This window comes from Adelges cooleyi, unplaced genomic scaffold (genome assembly GCF_023614345.1).
Source record: "Adelges cooleyi isolate 19-005CV unplaced genomic scaffold, UGA_ACOO_1.1 ACOO_flye_CR_arks_rails_tigmint_CR_PRNA_167, whole genome shotgun sequence".
Lineage (NCBI taxonomy): Eukaryota > Metazoa > Arthropoda > Insecta > Hemiptera > Adelgidae > Adelges > Adelges cooleyi.
Window position 1 is genome coordinate 113,946 of NW_026095824.1, and position 18,762 is coordinate 132,707.

The 18,762-nt window shown below is 34.4% G+C and overlaps 3 protein-coding genes across 4 annotated transcripts; 2 read left to right on the plus strand and 1 right to left on the minus strand.

The window, feature by feature from the left end:
* The first annotated feature begins 429 nt into the window (after positions 1-429).
* Positions 430-5,212, plus strand: LOC126832864 (UDP-glucosyltransferase 2-like). Its single transcript, XM_050563883.1, has 5 exons — positions 430-550; positions 1,419-2,453; positions 2,530-2,749; positions 3,182-3,401; positions 4,438-5,212. Exons 2-5 carry the CDS (start codon positions 1,647-1,649, stop codon positions 4,724-4,726), a joined length of 1,536 nt encoding a protein of 511 aa, XP_050419840.1. The 5' UTR covers positions 430-550; positions 1,419-1,646; the 3' UTR covers positions 4,727-5,212.
* A 2,892-nt stretch (positions 5,213-8,104) lies between these two features.
* LOC126832861 (UDP-glucosyltransferase 2-like) lies at positions 8,105-12,259 on the plus strand. Of its 2 annotated transcripts, none has more exons than XM_050563879.1 (4): positions 8,105-9,137; positions 9,299-9,518; positions 11,083-11,302; positions 11,514-11,628. In XM_050563879.1, exons 1-4 carry the CDS (start codon positions 8,313-8,315, stop codon positions 11,524-11,526), a joined length of 1,278 nt encoding a protein of 425 aa, XP_050419836.1. In that variant the 5' UTR covers positions 8,105-8,312; the 3' UTR covers positions 11,527-11,628. The 2 variants fall into 2 exon arrangements, with proteins under 2 accessions (XP_050419836.1, XP_050419835.1); XM_050563878.1 differs by having other exon boundaries at positions 8,110-9,137; positions 11,561-12,259.
* On the minus strand, positions 12,112-18,068 carry LOC126832860 (ribosome biogenesis protein BMS1 homolog). The gene is made up of 15 exons (XM_050563877.1): positions 17,866-18,068; positions 17,657-17,780; positions 16,834-17,173; positions 16,340-16,595; positions 16,137-16,265; positions 15,820-16,010; positions 15,596-15,747; positions 14,786-15,516; positions 14,335-14,513; positions 13,750-14,268; positions 13,456-13,586; positions 13,272-13,380; positions 12,924-13,194; positions 12,676-12,851; positions 12,112-12,609 (listed from the first exon to the last, which is right to left on the minus strand). The coding sequence occupies exons 1-15, from the start codon at positions 17,912-17,914 to the stop codon at positions 12,259-12,261; spliced, it is 3,708 nt and encodes a 1,235-aa protein (XP_050419834.1). The 5' UTR covers positions 17,915-18,068; the 3' UTR covers positions 12,112-12,258.
* Between the last annotated feature and the right edge of the window lie 694 nt (positions 18,069-18,762).

Genomic DNA, 18,762 nt, shown 5'->3' on the forward strand with positions numbered 1-18,762 from the left:
CGTGCGCCAAACCTATCACAGAAAAAGCGCTTGTCTAGTTTTTTTATTCTTTGTACTGGCTGCCGATTCTGAAAAAAAAAATAATTTGCTCGACGACGTTAGTGTAAACGTAAGCTAATATAAAATAATTACGAAGCACGCATGTATCGTGCTTAAGATTAAAGTTCATCGACCTATTGCTTCCTTCAAGTAAGGTATACACTATACCTACTACGTGCTGTATTATTATCTTATAATTTTACGATTCGACGTATGGCAATCCTAACATAATGGTTTACTCGTGCAACATAATATATTATATTATATAGTATAGTAATATAAAAGAAATCGAACTGTCATAAATCAAAACTAAATATTGATGTATTTTTTCTTAAATTTTTAAACGCCATGATGTTTTGATTGGATAATATAAGATTTGTGCCTATTCAAGTGAATATATTTTTTTAATCAAATTTGTCTACTTAAGTTTCGTATAAAGTATCATACATTTTGAATACTAAAAAATATATACTTACTGGACGACGACTATTTGAGATTTACACAGAAAAAGGTAAGTAAGTCAATAAAGCAGCACAGATACACTATGTACATAGGTTTCTGAAGTAAAATAATTTTAGCTTGAAAATATTTCCTAAAATAATTCCACACAAAATTAATTTAGACTTTTTGTTGTAGGCAAATCGAATGTTAATAAAATACAGTAGACCTACTATTATTTAACATTTTGTAGTTGCTAAATTCACTCCTTGAACTAGAATTTAATAAATCTAAAATATTTATAATTATTCTTTGTAATACAAAATGTTTCTTTTCATTGTATCCTCATTTTTACTGTGGAAATTACGATAGGGCATATATATTTTCAACAGCACAAAAATAAGGGCTACAGTGCGGTGTGTGCACTGTCCACAACTTCTTGTTATTGGATGGCTATGTTAAACTAGAATAGGTATACAATAAAACAAGATTATAATATTTATGATTAGTAATTTTCTTATAATAATAGTATATTTAAACGCTAGTGGAAGTTAAATATTATAGTTATTTGATTCGTATATAACACATAGTTATGCAAAAATATAAAAAAAAGTTCAACAAATAAATAATTATAAAGAATAATTCTATGAATCAAACATTAAGTGATAAAACAATAGCATATACCTTTAATTTATTTATTTTTTGTACATCCTTTTTTTTATTAATATTGAGAGTTCTCGAATATTTATAGTAAAAAGAGCTACATTTTTTAAAAATCTTTTGAATATTTATTTTCTTCTAAACTAATGGTCGTCTCACCGGATTGGCTTAACGTGTTCAGTTGAGTCAATCCTATTATTTTAGTATTTAGTAAAAAAGCTATACTTAATTTTTAAGCTAAACCGTCGAGAATGGCCATTAATCATTTTTATTTTTTATAGCCTTAGGTCTACAATTTAGCAAACGTGGCCTATATATAGTCACAGTTACCTCGTTTAATTATTTACAAACGCATGTCTGGTCGGACCTGAACGTGCACAACACTGGGTCATGGCCAACCTAGTCAAGTCCTAACCTATCCTGTGATCAGATAGCAATTTTTGTAAACAGATTATCCCACAGCTAGTTTGTAAGTAGGTAATCCGTTAATCTGTGATACTGTTTGCACGATGAAAACACTGTTGCTACCGGCGGTCATGCAGTTACTGCTATCCGTCGAGGGCGCCAGCATACTAGCCGTGGAGACCGTGGGCAGTCGTAGCCACTGGCAGTTCATGAGATCCATACTAGACGTGCTGGCCACTCGGCACCAGGTGACGGTAATCACGCCCCTGCCATCGAGCGACCGGGAAAACTACACGGAAATCGACAGTTCCCCCGTGTTCCCCGTGTACTCGGACCAAGATGCGGTGTTGCAGATCGAGCGGTTCGGCTCCGTAGTGAACATGTTGCCGCCCATGCCGAAACGAAGCCACGAGCGTGACATATGCGACGCCGCGTTCGAGTTCGGTCCGATTCGCGAGCTGCTCGCCGCCGGCCGCGGGCACTATGATTTGATCGTGCTCGAGCCCTTCTACTCGCCGTGTCTGTCTTACCTGGCGCACCGGTTGGGCGTGCCTGAAATCTACGTGATCCCGTCACCCATGATCACGCCCATGGAAGCGCCGGTATTCGGCACCGGACCCAATCCGGCGTACGTGCCCAACCTGCTGTATGGAGGCGACGCCGCCCTCGACGACTTCGCGCAGCGTCTGGCCAACTTCGTGCTGTCCACGTACGTCAAGGTCGTGCCGTGGTTGACCGACGCGCGGATGGCGAACGCCGAGCCCAAACCGTACGACGTGGACGACGTCAGACACAAGCCGTCGTTGCTGTTCGCCAACACACGCCACATAACCGAACCGCCGCGACCGTTCCACGTCAATATGATTCAAATTGGCGGCATACACCTGAAAACTACCGAGCTCCTGCCCCCGGTAAGTACGCTAGGAGTATATTTTGTATAAAAGTAATATTATTGCAAAAACGCATTACTAACGCTCTTCGACACAGGATATTCTGGAGTTCATAGAGGACTCGCAGCACGGAGTCATTTACTTCTCGTTCGGATCGGTAGTGACCTTGTCGACGCTGACCAGAGAGATGCAGCGGGCTTTCAGAAACGCGCTGTCGCGGGTCCCTCAAAGGGTTCTTTGGAAGTATGAGACGGAGATGGAAGAGAAACCGGACAACGTCATGACAAAGAAGTGGTTTCCCCAACGCGACATTCTCCGTGAGTACATCTATACAGTGGTGGTCTATAACAAAGTAGGTAAAGATTCATTTAATGGTCCGATTTTTTGTTATATCACTATGAAGTAAAAGCAAACCAATTCTATTATTATACACAAACATGTATGTAATAGTGCTATGAATACGTAGTATGGTAGAATCATAAGAATTTGAATTATCACTAAACTCGTAGATTTAGTCATATACAAGTCTTATACCAGTAAGTCAATACTTATTAAATATTTGCTGAATAAATTTTTAAAATATCAAAATTAAATGCAACATTTTATGAATATAAAAAATTAAGATTTTTATTGGATTTTTTTCAGTACTGTTTTTAAACAAATTGTTTGTATTATATTTCAAATGTATTTAAACAAATCCCTTTAATAATATTATTATGTATAATAAGGCCCTATAATGTAATTTTCAGTGCATCCCAACGTAAAAATGTTCATTAGCCACGGCGGGATATCCGGGCTATACGAAGCGGTGGACGCCGGCGTGCCCATGCTAGCGTTCCCGCTATACTACGACCAACCTAGAAACGTAGCCAATCTAGTCAAAGCCGGAATGGCCATTTCAATGGACTTGTTGACCGTCACTGAAGACACTTTGCTGACGGCCATTGACGATCTGGTCAACAACGAAACGTGAGTATAAAACATTATATTATAATAACACATAATATTTATAAGATTAGGAAGACATTTGCTAGGCTCTTGAAATGCTTAACCCTCAAAGACTTGGCGGCGTCGACACGTGACTAGATTACAAACACGTTATGTAGGGGCGCACCTGTCCTTAGATTAGAGTGCTGTGTGATCGTCGAGCCGAAGAAGCGCGGGGGAACATTGGCAACACATTCGTTTTCACTTTTCAATAGCATTTTTTTAACGGACGGCACTCAAAAAATAGTTTAAGATTTCAACGCCAATAAAAGCATAATTTTAAGAGATCGCACGAGTTTACTTATTGTCGCAACGCATTGGTTATTACAAATTAAATCGCAAGTTATTTTTCGTTGCACTTATTTTAATATTAACGTTCAGACTTTAGATGTAATGTTTAATACCAATGCCAAATATTTAATTAAATATTTGTCATTGTTTTTTAAAAAAAAAAAGTCGTTTAGATCTGCAGATAGAACTGTTATTTTCATTACTCCTTCCAAAGTATCATCTACATTATTGTATTGAACTACATCTAGACGTAGATATAAGATAGCTAGAGTAAACGCTTTAACCCTCCTCTGCTTTGACCGGAGCATTCAATGATTGTAGCTATAGGTAACTTAGTCTAATCTGTTTTAAAAAAAAAATACAGTAATAGACAATAGCAGAGTTGTTAGTTCCGTCAGACCCAAGTTTGTAAACAACATGAATACAATACAACACCCACCAGTGTCGACGATTCGGATAAGTGACTATTTAAATTATTTGCGTTTATACTTCACCTTTGAAAACATAAAAAAACAATTACTGTTACTCATCAGATTTGTACGCACGTTTCGAGATAATACCGAGTGCCATACATTGCACTCGGTATACTATAGTAAAGTACTTTTAATTTATAGTAATACCTTTAAGGCACTGTAAAAATAAAAATAATTATCACTGTAATACAAACATCTAAAGTCAATCACCTTCTTATTTTTCTAAAACGATATTTGTGTGTTTACTGCGATAGGTACGTGCAAAATGCGAAAATAGCATCTAAACGCCTCAAGGACCGTCCAATGTCACCGTCTGAAATGGTAATCTACTGGACCGAATACGTTCTCCGACACAATGGCGCCTTCCACTTGCATTCTAAAGCTCTTGACCTCTCCTGGTACCAACACTTGCTATTGGATGTAATTGCTTGTGTGCTGGTCGCGGTTTTTATAGTCACTTACCTGTTCTACGCGATTTTACATGCTTTTCTGCATGTAGCGAAATCGCGTCGAGCAAAAAGTAAAGGGATCAAGAGCTCATAATATATGTCCAACCAGTTATCGCAAGACTGTGTCTACTAGACAGGGGCTCGACGAATCATACTTTTACAAATATTATTTCTACATACACACACACACATATATATCCATTTATATATATATATGCATGCATAATACACATATTATTATTTATTATTAGGTGGATTTATGTTTACTAATGTCAGGTACTTGTTAAATTTTTTACATTAAAAAAATTGTGTAAATAAACTGTAGATACCAAATTGTTAACATTTAGCAGCAATTCGAATTTGAAATAAATAATTATTATTTTAATCCTTATAGTCAATAGTTGTAGATTAATAGTTTAAGTAGCGTCACTGAGCGTCTGCTGTACTCGAGTCATAAAACTCATAAAAATACCAATCTAATGTTACATCTGTTTCGATTTTACAAACTGTTTGATAATTTAAAATAATAATTGTTCCGAAATTGGGTGTTGAGTTAAAAGTAGTATTTTAATATTTTCAAGTGTAGATTATTTTTAAAAACCCGTTAATAGGTTGTATTGTGTTACACAAAGGTATTAGTATTTTTGTATAAAAACACCTACGTATTATACAGGTATTAAAGAAATTTGTATTTTTTACAGTTTATAACCAAAAAGATTTACACTTGTTGTTACGTTGTACATTATTTAAAACGAATAAATTCGTAAGACGCGCAAAACTTAAATATAAAATATATTTAAAAAATATATAGTACTTTATATCTAGTTAACAATTAACAGCAATAAAAATATACACCAACAATACAGCGTTAATAATAAATAAAATTACCAAGTCACTTCTGCTATTCAAATTAATGTTTATTTTTAATCATATGAGTGTATTTTAATTACATTTTTCTCTAACGAAAATTAGTATACTTTTTATTTTTTTTTAAGCTACTCAATTAGTAGTTAGTACTCTGATGTAAATTGAATTATATGACACTAGATAACAATAAGAAAAACTGCCTCGAGGAAAACAGGTTTTTAACATTTGTTGATAATTAATTGTATTATTTTTAAATAAACGGCATCGGAGGCCGAGAGGAAGTAATCCATTGGATAGTTCCCTCCCGGTTATTCCAAGATTCACAAGCAGATAAAAAAAAAACATAATATAGTAAGGATTTAGTGTGATGGCACTTAGGCCAAAAATTATATCCTAATCGGGATCCGAATAATAAAAAAAATTCAAATTCAAATAGAAGATAAAAAAAATTATTTTTAGTGAATAATAGTTCAAAATGTGTTTAAGTTCTACAAGTGAAGCTTGTTGAGACACTTAGTTTCCCTTTAAATCCAACCTTTAGAAGGATAAATTAAAAATAAGTTTGATGATAATAAATATATTTATTTATACTTAATAGTAATAATAATGTCGTGTGGACTTATTGACCGGGATTGTAGCTAACTTGGTCCTCACCGGTCGGCCTATTGGTGTGGTTTGCCGCTAAAAATAGTAAAATGTGTATAGTATAAAATTTACAAAAAACAGCGTTAGCTTTTACTCCACTTGTACAAAAATATTAAAAATTATCTATTTGTATACTACATATTGTACAATAGAAAATTTTATTCTGCCTTGTAGTATTACTTTTAATTCCGACAACGTTAAACAACTACATTTGAGGTATTGTTTTCTCAAAGTTAACTATAAATAATTGTCGGTTTGAAAACCATATTATTTTCTCATAATTTATTAGCTACAAAAATATTAGACTAAAAATATGTTTTTATCTATTAATAACCATTTAAATTCTGGACGGATGTATAATATTTGTGTTTGTCAAATAGATTTAAATTGAAAATACAAAATCTTTCATGAAGGTTTAAATATTTTGCCAAATAAATGTTTTCATTAAAATTATAACGTACAATAATTAATTTAATTTAATTTAAACATAATGTACGTCTAGGCTAAACATACAATAATATTTTAGCAATGCCTTAACAATGCGCCATCCTTCAATTATGTCAACGTTTGTTTGTTTTTTTTTTGCAACTCACCTCCTCTTGCGTTTGGTATGTTTTCTTTACGTTAGCAATATGCTTCCTGATTTTCCTAGGCAAAGTCGAGTACTGAGCTGAATTGTAGCCGTGCAAATCGAATTGATGTCAAAACACTCGAATATAGACCAAAATAAAAATTAATAATAAAACAAATCGTTATTGGTGCGCAAATTGTAATCCTTGTGTATGGGTTGATTGATCAACGGCCTATAGTAAACTAGATAACACTATCCATGTCAAGAGGGACGCGTGATTAGATCATGAAAACCCATCGAGCCAAATCACGCAGTCGCTTTTTTAAATTGTTTTTGTTTTGTTCGCCAAGCTATGACTTATAAAATATACTTATGTAAGCATCAATTGAAAAGTATTTTACAGTAAAAAGTTTCATGTAGTTCCACTGCGATTTGCACGCGGTAGAATTGCGTGTAAGACAAGATGTAAAATTCAAGATGGCCAATAAACTATGGCAATATTTTAGTATAAGCCAAAATTGAGCTCATGGCAACGACGTTTTTACTTGTTAAGATTTGAGTAAAAGGTTATGTCGCTTCGACAGGCTTCGCCTAACTAACAAATATTGTTTACATAAGGTCCATTGAGCTTAGAAATAAAAAATATACATGTCAGAAAGTGATAATTTATTTTTTTTACCAGATCCTCGTGATTCACGCCTTCATAGTTTATAATATATTTCATACCGCCCATAGTTATATTAACTGCTATAGTTTCAGTTTTAGTCCATCATTGGCTTTTATTAACATAATTTAAAAAAACACGTCACATAAATACAAAAATGGTAGAGAACACTAAACAAATATAAAAATATATAAATATTAAAATTTAATATGATGACTGGCTAGATCAAATATTGTATCAAATCACCCAAAATCAATATTGGTCATTGTGCGTGTTTGTAACTAAACAATCGCCGCACCGTCTCTGTACTGGCAATTAAAGGTTAGTCCTTTAGTTAACATTATATGTAGCTGGCTGATTCTTCCTGAAACACTTAGCAATAGAAACCATAATATTTATATTTCTTCCGATTCCAGCATCATAGCTGAACTGCTGGGTCATATTAATTTTACTAAGTAATCTATCCCCTACGGTTATGGTAGAGTATAACTGCACCGCAGCGTTGGAAAGAATATATTTTCAGAAGTGCATAATAACCTCTTGTCGGATGTTCCGATATTGTTTTGATGAGTTATAAATATGAACGGGTTACGTAATAATTATTATTATTTGAACGCTTATAGTCAGCCACTTGTTTTACACAAAAAAACAAGATTATAAATTCGTTCACTTTAACAAAGGAGTAAAGACTTAACTGAAATATGCACGCCACTTCCCAACGAGGTCAGCCGCGATACGCGTGAACCATCTGGATTACGCAGAATTTGTCTTGTGCGAGCCGTTACTAATCTCCTGTTGAAGTATTAACCCGAGATTGTTTATATGCCATTAAAAACAGACAGTTGAGTCCCAATGATACTCTGACCCTCCAAACGTTCGTTCTCCTCAAGCGAAAAAAACATCACGGAAAACTTGTTGTAGTAAACTCACGCGATGGTAAACGGAACGCGGTTTTTTCACGTGACGGCCGCCGTATTGGCCGTGTTGCTAGTGGCCGCTCACGTGCGGCGGTGCCACGCCGCCAACATACTGGCTGTGGAGACGGTGCCGGGCCGGAGCCACTGGAACTTCATGAGCGCCGTACTGCGAGCGCTGACAAACCGTGGACACCGGGTGGTGGCGTACACGTCTTACCCCGGTGATGACGACCGCGACAACTACACCGAAATAGACACGTCACACGTACTGCAGCGGCATTCGGGCGAATCCGTGTCTTCGCTGTTCTACGACTACAATCGATTGTCGTATTTCGTTCCGTCCGTTGTCCAATGGAGCCGTCAGTTCTGCGACGCGATTTACGATATGAAACAGATCCGAGCCATCATGACAAACGGTTCCACCGAGTTCGACCTGCTGGTGACCGAACCGCTGGGCTCGGAATGCGTGTCGCACCTGGCCACCGCCGTCGGGCTGCCCATGATATACGTCGTGCCGTCGCCCATGATCAGCTACATGCAACCGTCGATCATCGGGCACGCGGCCAATCCGGCATATGTACCTCACCTGTTATACGGATCCCGTTTGAACACGTTTCATCACCGGTTGGCCAACACGGCCGTTTACGCTTACGGACAGTTGGTGCGGTGGTACGCCGAACGCACGTCCCACTGGCGGCCGTACGATACGGCCAACAAGGCTAAACCGTCTGTAGTGTTAGTCAACAGCCATCATATCACTGAACCGGCCATGCCGCTGGCCCCCAACATCGTTCACGTAGGCGGCATACACTTGAGCAAGCCACCCCGTCAAATACCACAGGTAAGACGTACAAAATATATACTTATCATATAAAAAATTATTAATTTTAATTTCAAAACTGCAATAAACAATTGGAATGTCATATATATATATATATATATATGCGTCATTCTTAAAATACGATCTAAATGTATTAGTCTTAAATCAATCTTTATTTTTAGAACATTTTAAAATTTATTGAAAACTCGCCGAACGGCGTCATTTACTTCACTTTCGGATCAGTCGTGGATATGTCGACTTTACCAGAACACATTCAAAACACGTTTAAAAACGTATTTCGCCAAATCCCACAGCGCGTCTTGTGGAAATACGAAGGTGAAATGAAAGACAAACCAGACAACGTGATAACCGGTACTTGGTTCCCTCAACGCGAAATTCTTCGTAAGTACTCATTTCACAATCATATACTGTCTTGGTAAAACATTACTAATTATTTATCACCGAAAAATGTATATGTATGAGATGTAAACCAAATCACGGTGCTATATTTTCCCTAATAGCACAGGCGCGTTGTAAAGTTACAGTTTCCTTCCTGGAATCCGACAATATTGGTATGCCAGCCGCCAGGTGTCCATATTAAATATGGTTGGGAAGTACCATCCTAATACGTTAGGATTTGAAGCGCCAGTATACGTATTCTTCCTGATCCCGTGCAATTTTTTCATGAGTGACCGTTCTGATTTAATTTATTCTGTACTAGTTAAAATTACAATACTGTATTATAGTATTGGTATTAAATTCGATTATTACAATGAGAACTCCTAGTTATACCACTTATCAGTTATCGTTAAATACGATTGCAATATACATCGGACAAATATATACAAATTTCGACGATATTAATTTATTTTCAGATTAATCTGTATAAGCTTCCGCTTTAGAAGTACAAACACAATTTTAATTAAAATATCAAAAATCGATTCCCACAATAACAAAGAAAAGAGGCCGATAAACCCAAATATTTTTCAAGAATTAAAATCAGACCAATCTAAGCAGGCCTGATTTTGTCAGGGTTTTAGGTCTGAAACGTCCTAAAAACAGACCACTTTTAATACTCTTAAGTCTTAATAGGTAACGCGGCGTTTCAATTATGCAATTTTAATACACTATTGCTTCAATACAACATACACTGAGATACTTTAGGAGCTCCCAATATAGTTATTAATCAAAAGGAGTGTACGTCGCCAATCTATTCTTTTGGTATTTTTATTACGTCATAGTTACTCGAAAATACTTGTTATCTATATTTTTAATTTTTAGTTAATCACCTATTCAAGTGGTTTACTGTATTATATAATATGCATTTAATCATGTCATATAATTATTCTATACTAATATATTATTAAACTAGCTGGCAGTGTACCCGGCGTCGCCCGGGTAATATTTTTTATTAATAAATGCAATTGCAACAAAGTATTATTATTTTGTTGTATATGATATAAAAATCCCCGTACTTTTTCGTTTACATTGGAAGTGACGACTCTTCTCCTTTAATATATTTTGTGCTAAAACCACGGCGAACAACAAAAGTTTAACACACCGCACTCCACCGTAACATACACACCGGTCGGCTACGGTTATTTTTTCGACTTTGAACTTTTCTTTTTAATAAAGTACCCCCATATTATACACCTAAACCTTCCCCGTGGAAGGCTCTATCCATTAGTAGAAACCGGAATCAAATCCGCTCAGCAGTTACTGAGAACATCGAGCGCGATTATAAAAGAATTAACTTTATAGAGGTAGAAATGGAGATTAATAGACGACACATTAACCTAAACAATATGCATATGTACTTAAAAACAATGTATTTAAAATTAATAGCGAGATACCAAACAAAATAATTACAACAAACTATAGTCAGCATCCATGAAAATACTAATTTGTATGAGTTTGTAAATTACACCGTCGGTCTAGGTTTTTTTGTAATTATCGAAATTTTCAGTGCATCCCAATGTGAAGTTGTTCATCAGCCACGGCGGCATATCGGGCGTGTACGAGGCGATAGATGGTGGCGTGCCGGTTTTGGGTTTTCCCGTTTACTACGACCAACCGAGAAACCTACAGAACCTAGTGGCCGCCGGTATGGCTATCACCATGGACCTGATGACCGTCGAGGAATCTGAGTTATTGGTCAGCATCAAGGAGCTCCTGTTCAACGCCAAGTGAGTAAATTATTGGTTTCCAAAGTTGGAAATAACCCGGTTTTTTTTTTAAACTTAGCCATTTAAGCCGTTTTGGGTGTGCGTTTAACTCCAATGAAACTCATCATTTTTATCATTGTGATTTGTGAATATCAAACATTTCCTGGAATTAAACAAAACCAGATTTGGGTGTTTTTTTTTTACTTACTGTCTCACAATCTCCCGGTTTTAGGGAGATTTACTAAACTAATGTCGATCATGTCACGTCTGCCTCAACAGTTACACGAAAAACGCGCAGATCAATTCGAGGCGGTTCAAGGACAGACCGGTGTCGCTCGAGAATTTGGTGGTCTACTGGACCGAGTACGTGCTCAGGCACAACGGCGCCCACCACCTCAAATCAGACGCGCTCAACCTGGCTTGGTATCAGTACCTGTTGTTGGACGTCATTGCGGTCGTGTCCGTGGCGTTTCTGGTGGTCGTCTACCTGTTTTGCAAAATCACCAAGGCCGCTAGTACCTTAGCCTCGAAACTTTTGAGAGACGCGTTGATGGCGAGTGCGGCCAACAAAATCAAAGGAGAATAAGTATCAACGCAAAACACAAGAAATGTATCGATTTCTGTACAGAATATCTACCGGGTGTCCGGTCGCACTGAGAGATAAGTTACGATGGTTGTGCCTTTTTAAAATATGACAAAATAGTGTAACTATTATATCTACCCGAGATTAGCTCGACAATATAGACGAAGGCAAACGATTAGGGAATTTCGATAGTTAGAACGCAAGACATTTTATGAAATTATGTAATTTTTTTCTATTATTACAACGCATATTACAGACATAGTCATAATGTTTACGGAGCAGAGTTGTTCAATTAGAAACGGCGAGTTGACCGTTGTTTAGTAAATAATTAAGACAGCGGTTGATTTTTGTAACTATATTATCAAATAATAAATGTACATAAACTTAACACTAATTATTTACTCGATGAAGCTTTACTCCGTTTCCTCATGATTGCCTTTTTCTTCTCTTGGTCCCTCTTGTACCTTGCCCTGACTTCGGTTTGGATATCTTTCTTGTGTGACCTCACTCTCACTCTCATGTCTTTCTTGTCTTTACGCTTCTTCTCCTTGTACGTGGTGCGTACCATCTTCATTAATGACGCCACTTGCTCCTCGTGACCGTCTCTGACCACGGCCACACGCTGCTTCTTAAGGTCCGTTTTGGCCGTAGCTAAAGTCTTGGGTTTATCCTTGTATGGCAGCTGAGCTTGCAAGTTCTTAGACACCTTCAACGGTTTGAAGTACTTCATGGTTCTATGAATGGGCTAAAAGAAACAATTTAATTTTAAATGTAATTCTTGAAAAAAAAATTAATTAAATTTTATACTTACTGTGTACATAGAATCATTTTGTGGAAGCCCTTTAATACCTTGCTCTCTCTTTAATTGACCAGTAGTTTTCATACCACGCCAAGAGTTCTTCTCGTTCAAAGGCAAAAGTAATGATGTGACCGGATTATACAGCTTGGGAACTTCAACATTGTACCACGTACGACAAAATACAATGTCTAAATATACAAATATAATTATGTTATTGATTTTGTTTATAAAAATAACTTAATTTTAAATTAAACATTTACCGCTGATTTTGAGTTTATCTTCAAACGTAGCCCTGAAAGAGCCCTCTGGTTTCGGGCATGCTTTCTTAATCTGGCCACGAATACCAGATACAGTCTTAATTCGAGCTCCTTCGAATTTAGTCACCTCCAAAGTGGAATTGAACATATCTTTAATGAATGCAGTACGTTTATAAATTTTTAAAGGTGTTCCAGTCAACTTCAATTTCTTAGTAACTTGAGTTGACTGATCGGTGTCCACCACAGTACCGGTGGCTGTTATTCTGAAACCAGACTGTAGAGAACAAAAATTAGTAATAAATATTCATGATATTGATATGTATGCTAAAAGAATTATGAAGCATGGCGTACTTGTTTAGAGGATACATCTTGAACAGCCAAGAAACCTGTCCCTGGTTTAGTCATAGGCCCCCAAATATGTGCCATGCACATCACATGTTCAGGTGTGTATTTTAACATTCTGTAAAATAATAATATAAACTATAAATTTTACGGTTTTTAAAATTAAATTGTAAAAAGTAAAATATCACCATACCTATGCCTCATATTATCTTCTTGTTTAGAATAAATTGGTAAAGTTTGAAACCTTCTCCAACCCATTGAAATAATTACAGGATCTCTGTTTTTTAATATTTTATTGTACCACCTGTGTTTCTTAATTCGTACCTAAATAAAAAATGTAATTAACAAATTGTTTTTAACTATTTTTACTTAATATATTGTTGGAAACTTGATATCAATAAATAAGAGTATACAACTTTATGATTAGGACCTTATAATCGGATGTAAACATTAAATTTGAAATCTGAGAAATGTGTTTAATACTTGCTTTTAAATATCCTATATTTTCTTCTCCACTCTGTAATCCTCCAACAATTAATGGATATGTTGGATCAAAATGTGTGACTAACTCACAAGGCACTGCGTCCAATTCAACTCGGACATACATTCCAGCCCTATAACCTTCCAACTGTACACGAATTTCATCATCCATTCCTTCAAACTGACTCTTATTAAGTTGAGCTTGTTTAGCTGCTTCTTGTTTTAACTCATCGTAGTAGGTTGTCGGACCACCTTCTTTGTCATCATAATCCTCGTCAAATTGTTCTTTTAATTTTTTCTTCTTTTCCATCAATTCTTCTTCAGTTAATGGTTTATTAGGTTTTCTAATATTGCTGTCATTACTGCCGTCTGAGTCATAATTTTGATTTTCAACTTTTTCTCCAGTTTCGAAATCTTCAAAATCTCCATATAGTTCTTCATTATCATCTTGTTCTAAAAGAGTTGCAGCATCCTCACTGCGTTTCCACTTTCCAGTCACAAACAAGTCTTTAATACTATCACAAACCTTAAAACACATATTTGAACATTTTAAGTACTTAAGTTATAATACAAAATTATTTTAAATTCTTACCTCCGGTAAACTCCAATCGTGACAATGCTCTACATCAAATTTAGATACATCTTCTTTGTCCATATCCTCTTTTTGACTTTGTTTTTTTAAATTCTTTAGATTTGACTTACGGAATAGACCACCCAACTCATCATTCTCTTCTTTTAGTTGATTTTCTTTTTTTTCTCCTATCTCTTGTCCTAAAAAAAACATAATAGTTTTAAATGAAATTATATTTCAAATAATTCTTTATCTTTATGTTATTTTCATACACCTGAACCAAATAACTACAGTATTATGGCTAAATGCTAAGGAATATAATAAACATAACTATTGAGAAAAAAGTTGAATTTTATCTTAAGCTTTCGTGTGAATAATATATTCAGAGCCATGCATAAACCCTAATCTTATTATTACACTCCTGATAATTATATATTTTTTAAAAAACCTCAAAATATACAAATATAGTTACCATAAACTAATTTCCAAAGATTGGCCACAGAATTTTGTCTTTCGTAGTATGCATTGGTAGCTTTTTGTGCTAAGTTTTTTTTCCAATTCAATGTGGTATCTTCATTTAGAGTCTGATTTTGAATTGATATAATATCTTTTTTTGAGTTATCATTGATTTCTGTCCTTTTGTAATGATTATCTTCATTGTCATCATCGTCATCATCGTCACTATCATTATCATCATCACTCATATTATTTTCATCAGCGTGACTCGTATCTAAATAATTTTCGCTTTCATCTTCTTCGTCAGAGTCATCATCATATTCCATACTATTATTGCTGCAAAGCTCTTCATCTTCGTCAATCAATTTTCCCGAATTAAATTCCAAATTAATCTTATCTAATTTGGCCAACTCGTCAGAAATTTTTTTCCTGATTGAGTTTTCTTTACCAAATGATCGACCGTAGAAACGTGATTGGTCTTCGGAATTCTTTTTATTATCAGTTTCTTCTTCGCTGTCGGTCCAATCAGAATTTGTGTCAGTATTATTTTCAGATTCTTTAACAACATTTAGTTCTTCATTATCGTCATCATCATTGTCATCTTCATTGTCAACTTCATTATCAGTATCATCAAGATCTGAAAATTGCATGTCATCTGAACGAAAAACCACTTTACGACGATTACGACCATCATTTAAATCTGTTATGTTAGCAACTGACATTTTGCTTTCTCCTTCCATTTCAGCACTATAACAATAAATATATACATAATTTATAAGTATTAAGAATTGAGATTTTTTTTAATTTAGATTCGTATTAAACTTACTCTTGTCCAAAATCAGTAGAAGTTATTGGTTGAGTATTGGAAAATATCTGAACTTCACTACGTGCCATTTTTTGATCCAAAGTATCTTGTGTCTCTACAATATTATTTACTAAATCACGGCCAGGTGCTTCAACTCCAGTATTGTTCATAATCTATAAATTGACCTTTAAATTTAGTAAAAATACTAATACATATAAATAATAATTAATAATCAAATAGCTTACTTTGCTATGAGAGTGACTTCCACCGAGTTCAACATACACTGCATCTTTGTCATAAACAATTCCACCAACTCCAGAAAATGGTGCATAAACAAGACGCTCTTTGTCTACAAGACTTCTTTTCTTTTGTTTTTCCGGCAAAGGACAAGGATCAGGAAGATAACACATATCAAATATAGGAGAATCGCCACAACCTAAAATAAGCATACCTCATAATTTCTAGCTCCGTATCAGACTAAAATTGAACATATTGCTTCATAATTTTATTATGTCAGTTTTTTTATTTTTCTAAATTTAATCAGTTATTAATTATAAGGTACCTGGAATGTGTACACTACTTTTCTTGTTCATTGGGATACCTCGTACAAATCCATACAAACTAACACGTCGATCACACTTTTCGTCTTGGCGAATAGATTCTGGTGGAGTAAGGTCTTCCATTCGATCGACTATATGTAAATTAATCAAAATTTGCAATTACAAGGTTAAAAAAGGTATAATTATTAAATTAAAAAAAAGTTACCAAGAACGTATGAATGAGAAGTTTGCCACGTTAATGGTCTAAACTTCATAACAGAAATAAATCTTCCTAAGTTTTTAACTTCATTGCGTAAATATTCACCACGTTGCACACCTGATAAATAAAATAACTTTGCTCCTGCATAGACTTCAGTCCAAAATCTATGTTTCAGTAACTTTTTAGTTCGTTTTAAGGTTTTACTATTTTTTAACATATCTAAATGAGATAATACGCCCATTATCTTAGGCATTCCATGAACCTAAAATAAAAATAAAAATGTTTTAAAAATTTAATAGTAAATTGACACTTCTTACAAAAAATAGCACATTTCAAATTGTGAAGAAAACCAAAATTACAGCCATTTGTTTATGCAAGCTGATTTGTAATGGCAATTTGAAACATGTATAAATAAAGGCTAACAAGAAAAAACAATATTTAAAACAAGCAATTTTGGATAAAAAATGTCAAAGTAATGTGATAAAAAAAATATAATTTACCTGACAAATATTTAAAAACTCAAATATTTCCATTTCAAAGCCAAATGATGCATCAATCATAAGGAGTACAAGATCAGCTACTTTTGCCAAGTCAATCATACTGTTTATATCGTTATTGCATTCGATTAATGTGATACGTCTTTTTTTACCAGATACAATGGTGACCGGGCCACTAATGGTAGTTAAAGGTTGTCTTGTAAAATTTTTAATAATACAATTAATTAGCGTAGTTTTGCCAACTTTAGGCGGTCCAACTATAGCAACAACAATTGGAGGTGGTTCTAGTGGTGTACGATCCACTAGCGGTATATGTTGTTTTTTTGTATCCAAATCTTGTGCTCTAAAAATATTGCAAAATATAATAAAAATCATGCCACATTATTATAGAGGACATACGTCCTCTGCTTAACCCTGCATCAGACGCACAGTTTTCAGTCACACTTAAATTAAGTTTGACTTAAGTAAACTTTTCACGTCAGTCACTTAACTGTATTATGTAACTAGTATACATTTTTATCCCATGCATTGTACCTATGATTAATTTTGGTAAGCCAAAAATCATTAAAACAAAACCAAATAAATGTGTATAAAGTCATGGTCATTAATACTAAAAAGTTATCAAAAACGGATTTTAATTCTTCAGCACCACTAAGGAAAGAACATTTCTACTTTTTCAGTTAATTTTTATTTGTAATTATAAAAGTAACTCAGTTTTCAAATTTTATAATTTTCATTAATAGAATGCTGAAACTAACTGATTACTTTTAATAAAGTACATCAAATTCATCAAAAATAAATTGAACAAAATTGAAATTAAACACACCTCATAAAACGTCTTTGGGCATTAACCACCGAGTTGATGGCAAATGCTTTTGGATTTCTTTTTCTTGCAGATTCCTCATTTTGATCATATTTTTTCTTAACTTCTTTTTTGTCAGCTTTTCTACCTGTGAATAAATAAAACAATAAAACTAATTACCCAACGACTAATAATTTTTTAAAACTGATTTTGTTAAAGAATATAATTTTTACCAGAATGTGGTTTCCGATGTTCCTTTTTCTTGTTGTCGAAGTCATCCATTTTAAAATAATATTAGAAAAAAAAAATGTTAAAGGAAACAACTACAAAACATGATTTTCCAACAATTAATGCAACTACAATAAAATCACAAAACTAAAAACTTAGTACATAGACAATTTTCAAAACTCGTAGTTTTTGAAAACACGTTTTTATGTTTTCGATTCACAAATTTGATAAGATACAACACCGCGCAACATTGATAAGACAAACATAAGTCGTAGTTTAAAAGTTGTTTGGTAGATGGCGATTTAAGAATCTAATTTAAGATAATTTAATTTATTTTAATGTTATAAATATTTTCTAAACATTTTTTCAAATAAAGTTTTTTATTTTTCATTGCTTTAGCAATTAAGAGTCAGGGCCTGACTTAGAGGGGGGTGTGGGGGGGTTTGACACCCCCTCACTCGGAAAACTCAAGTATACACAGTCGGCACATTCGGAACAAAAAGTCGGTAAATATCATAACCCCCATAAAATTATACAAATAACATATTTATTATTTTAATTTTATAAAAGTTGGTAGGTACATAATTTTTATTGGAATCTGGCGACTGAATAGTAAATAGTCGGCATACGGACGACCATACGAAAATATAATTTTAGTTTTTAGTATAAAAAAAAACAATGCATTTTCGGTTATTCCCGATTTTAGCAGAAGTATTATTATTTGTTTATAATAACTGTGGTGTATATTATATCAAACTATGTTCGGTCATGGGACCTATTGGTCTATTGTAAACAAACATTCTATCCCTCTATAAGTATATATTTTTATTTTCATCAATCCGATCGACTTTGTAAAGATATTACATTTCCTCCTATTTCTTAGGTTGTCCAAAAAAAAACAG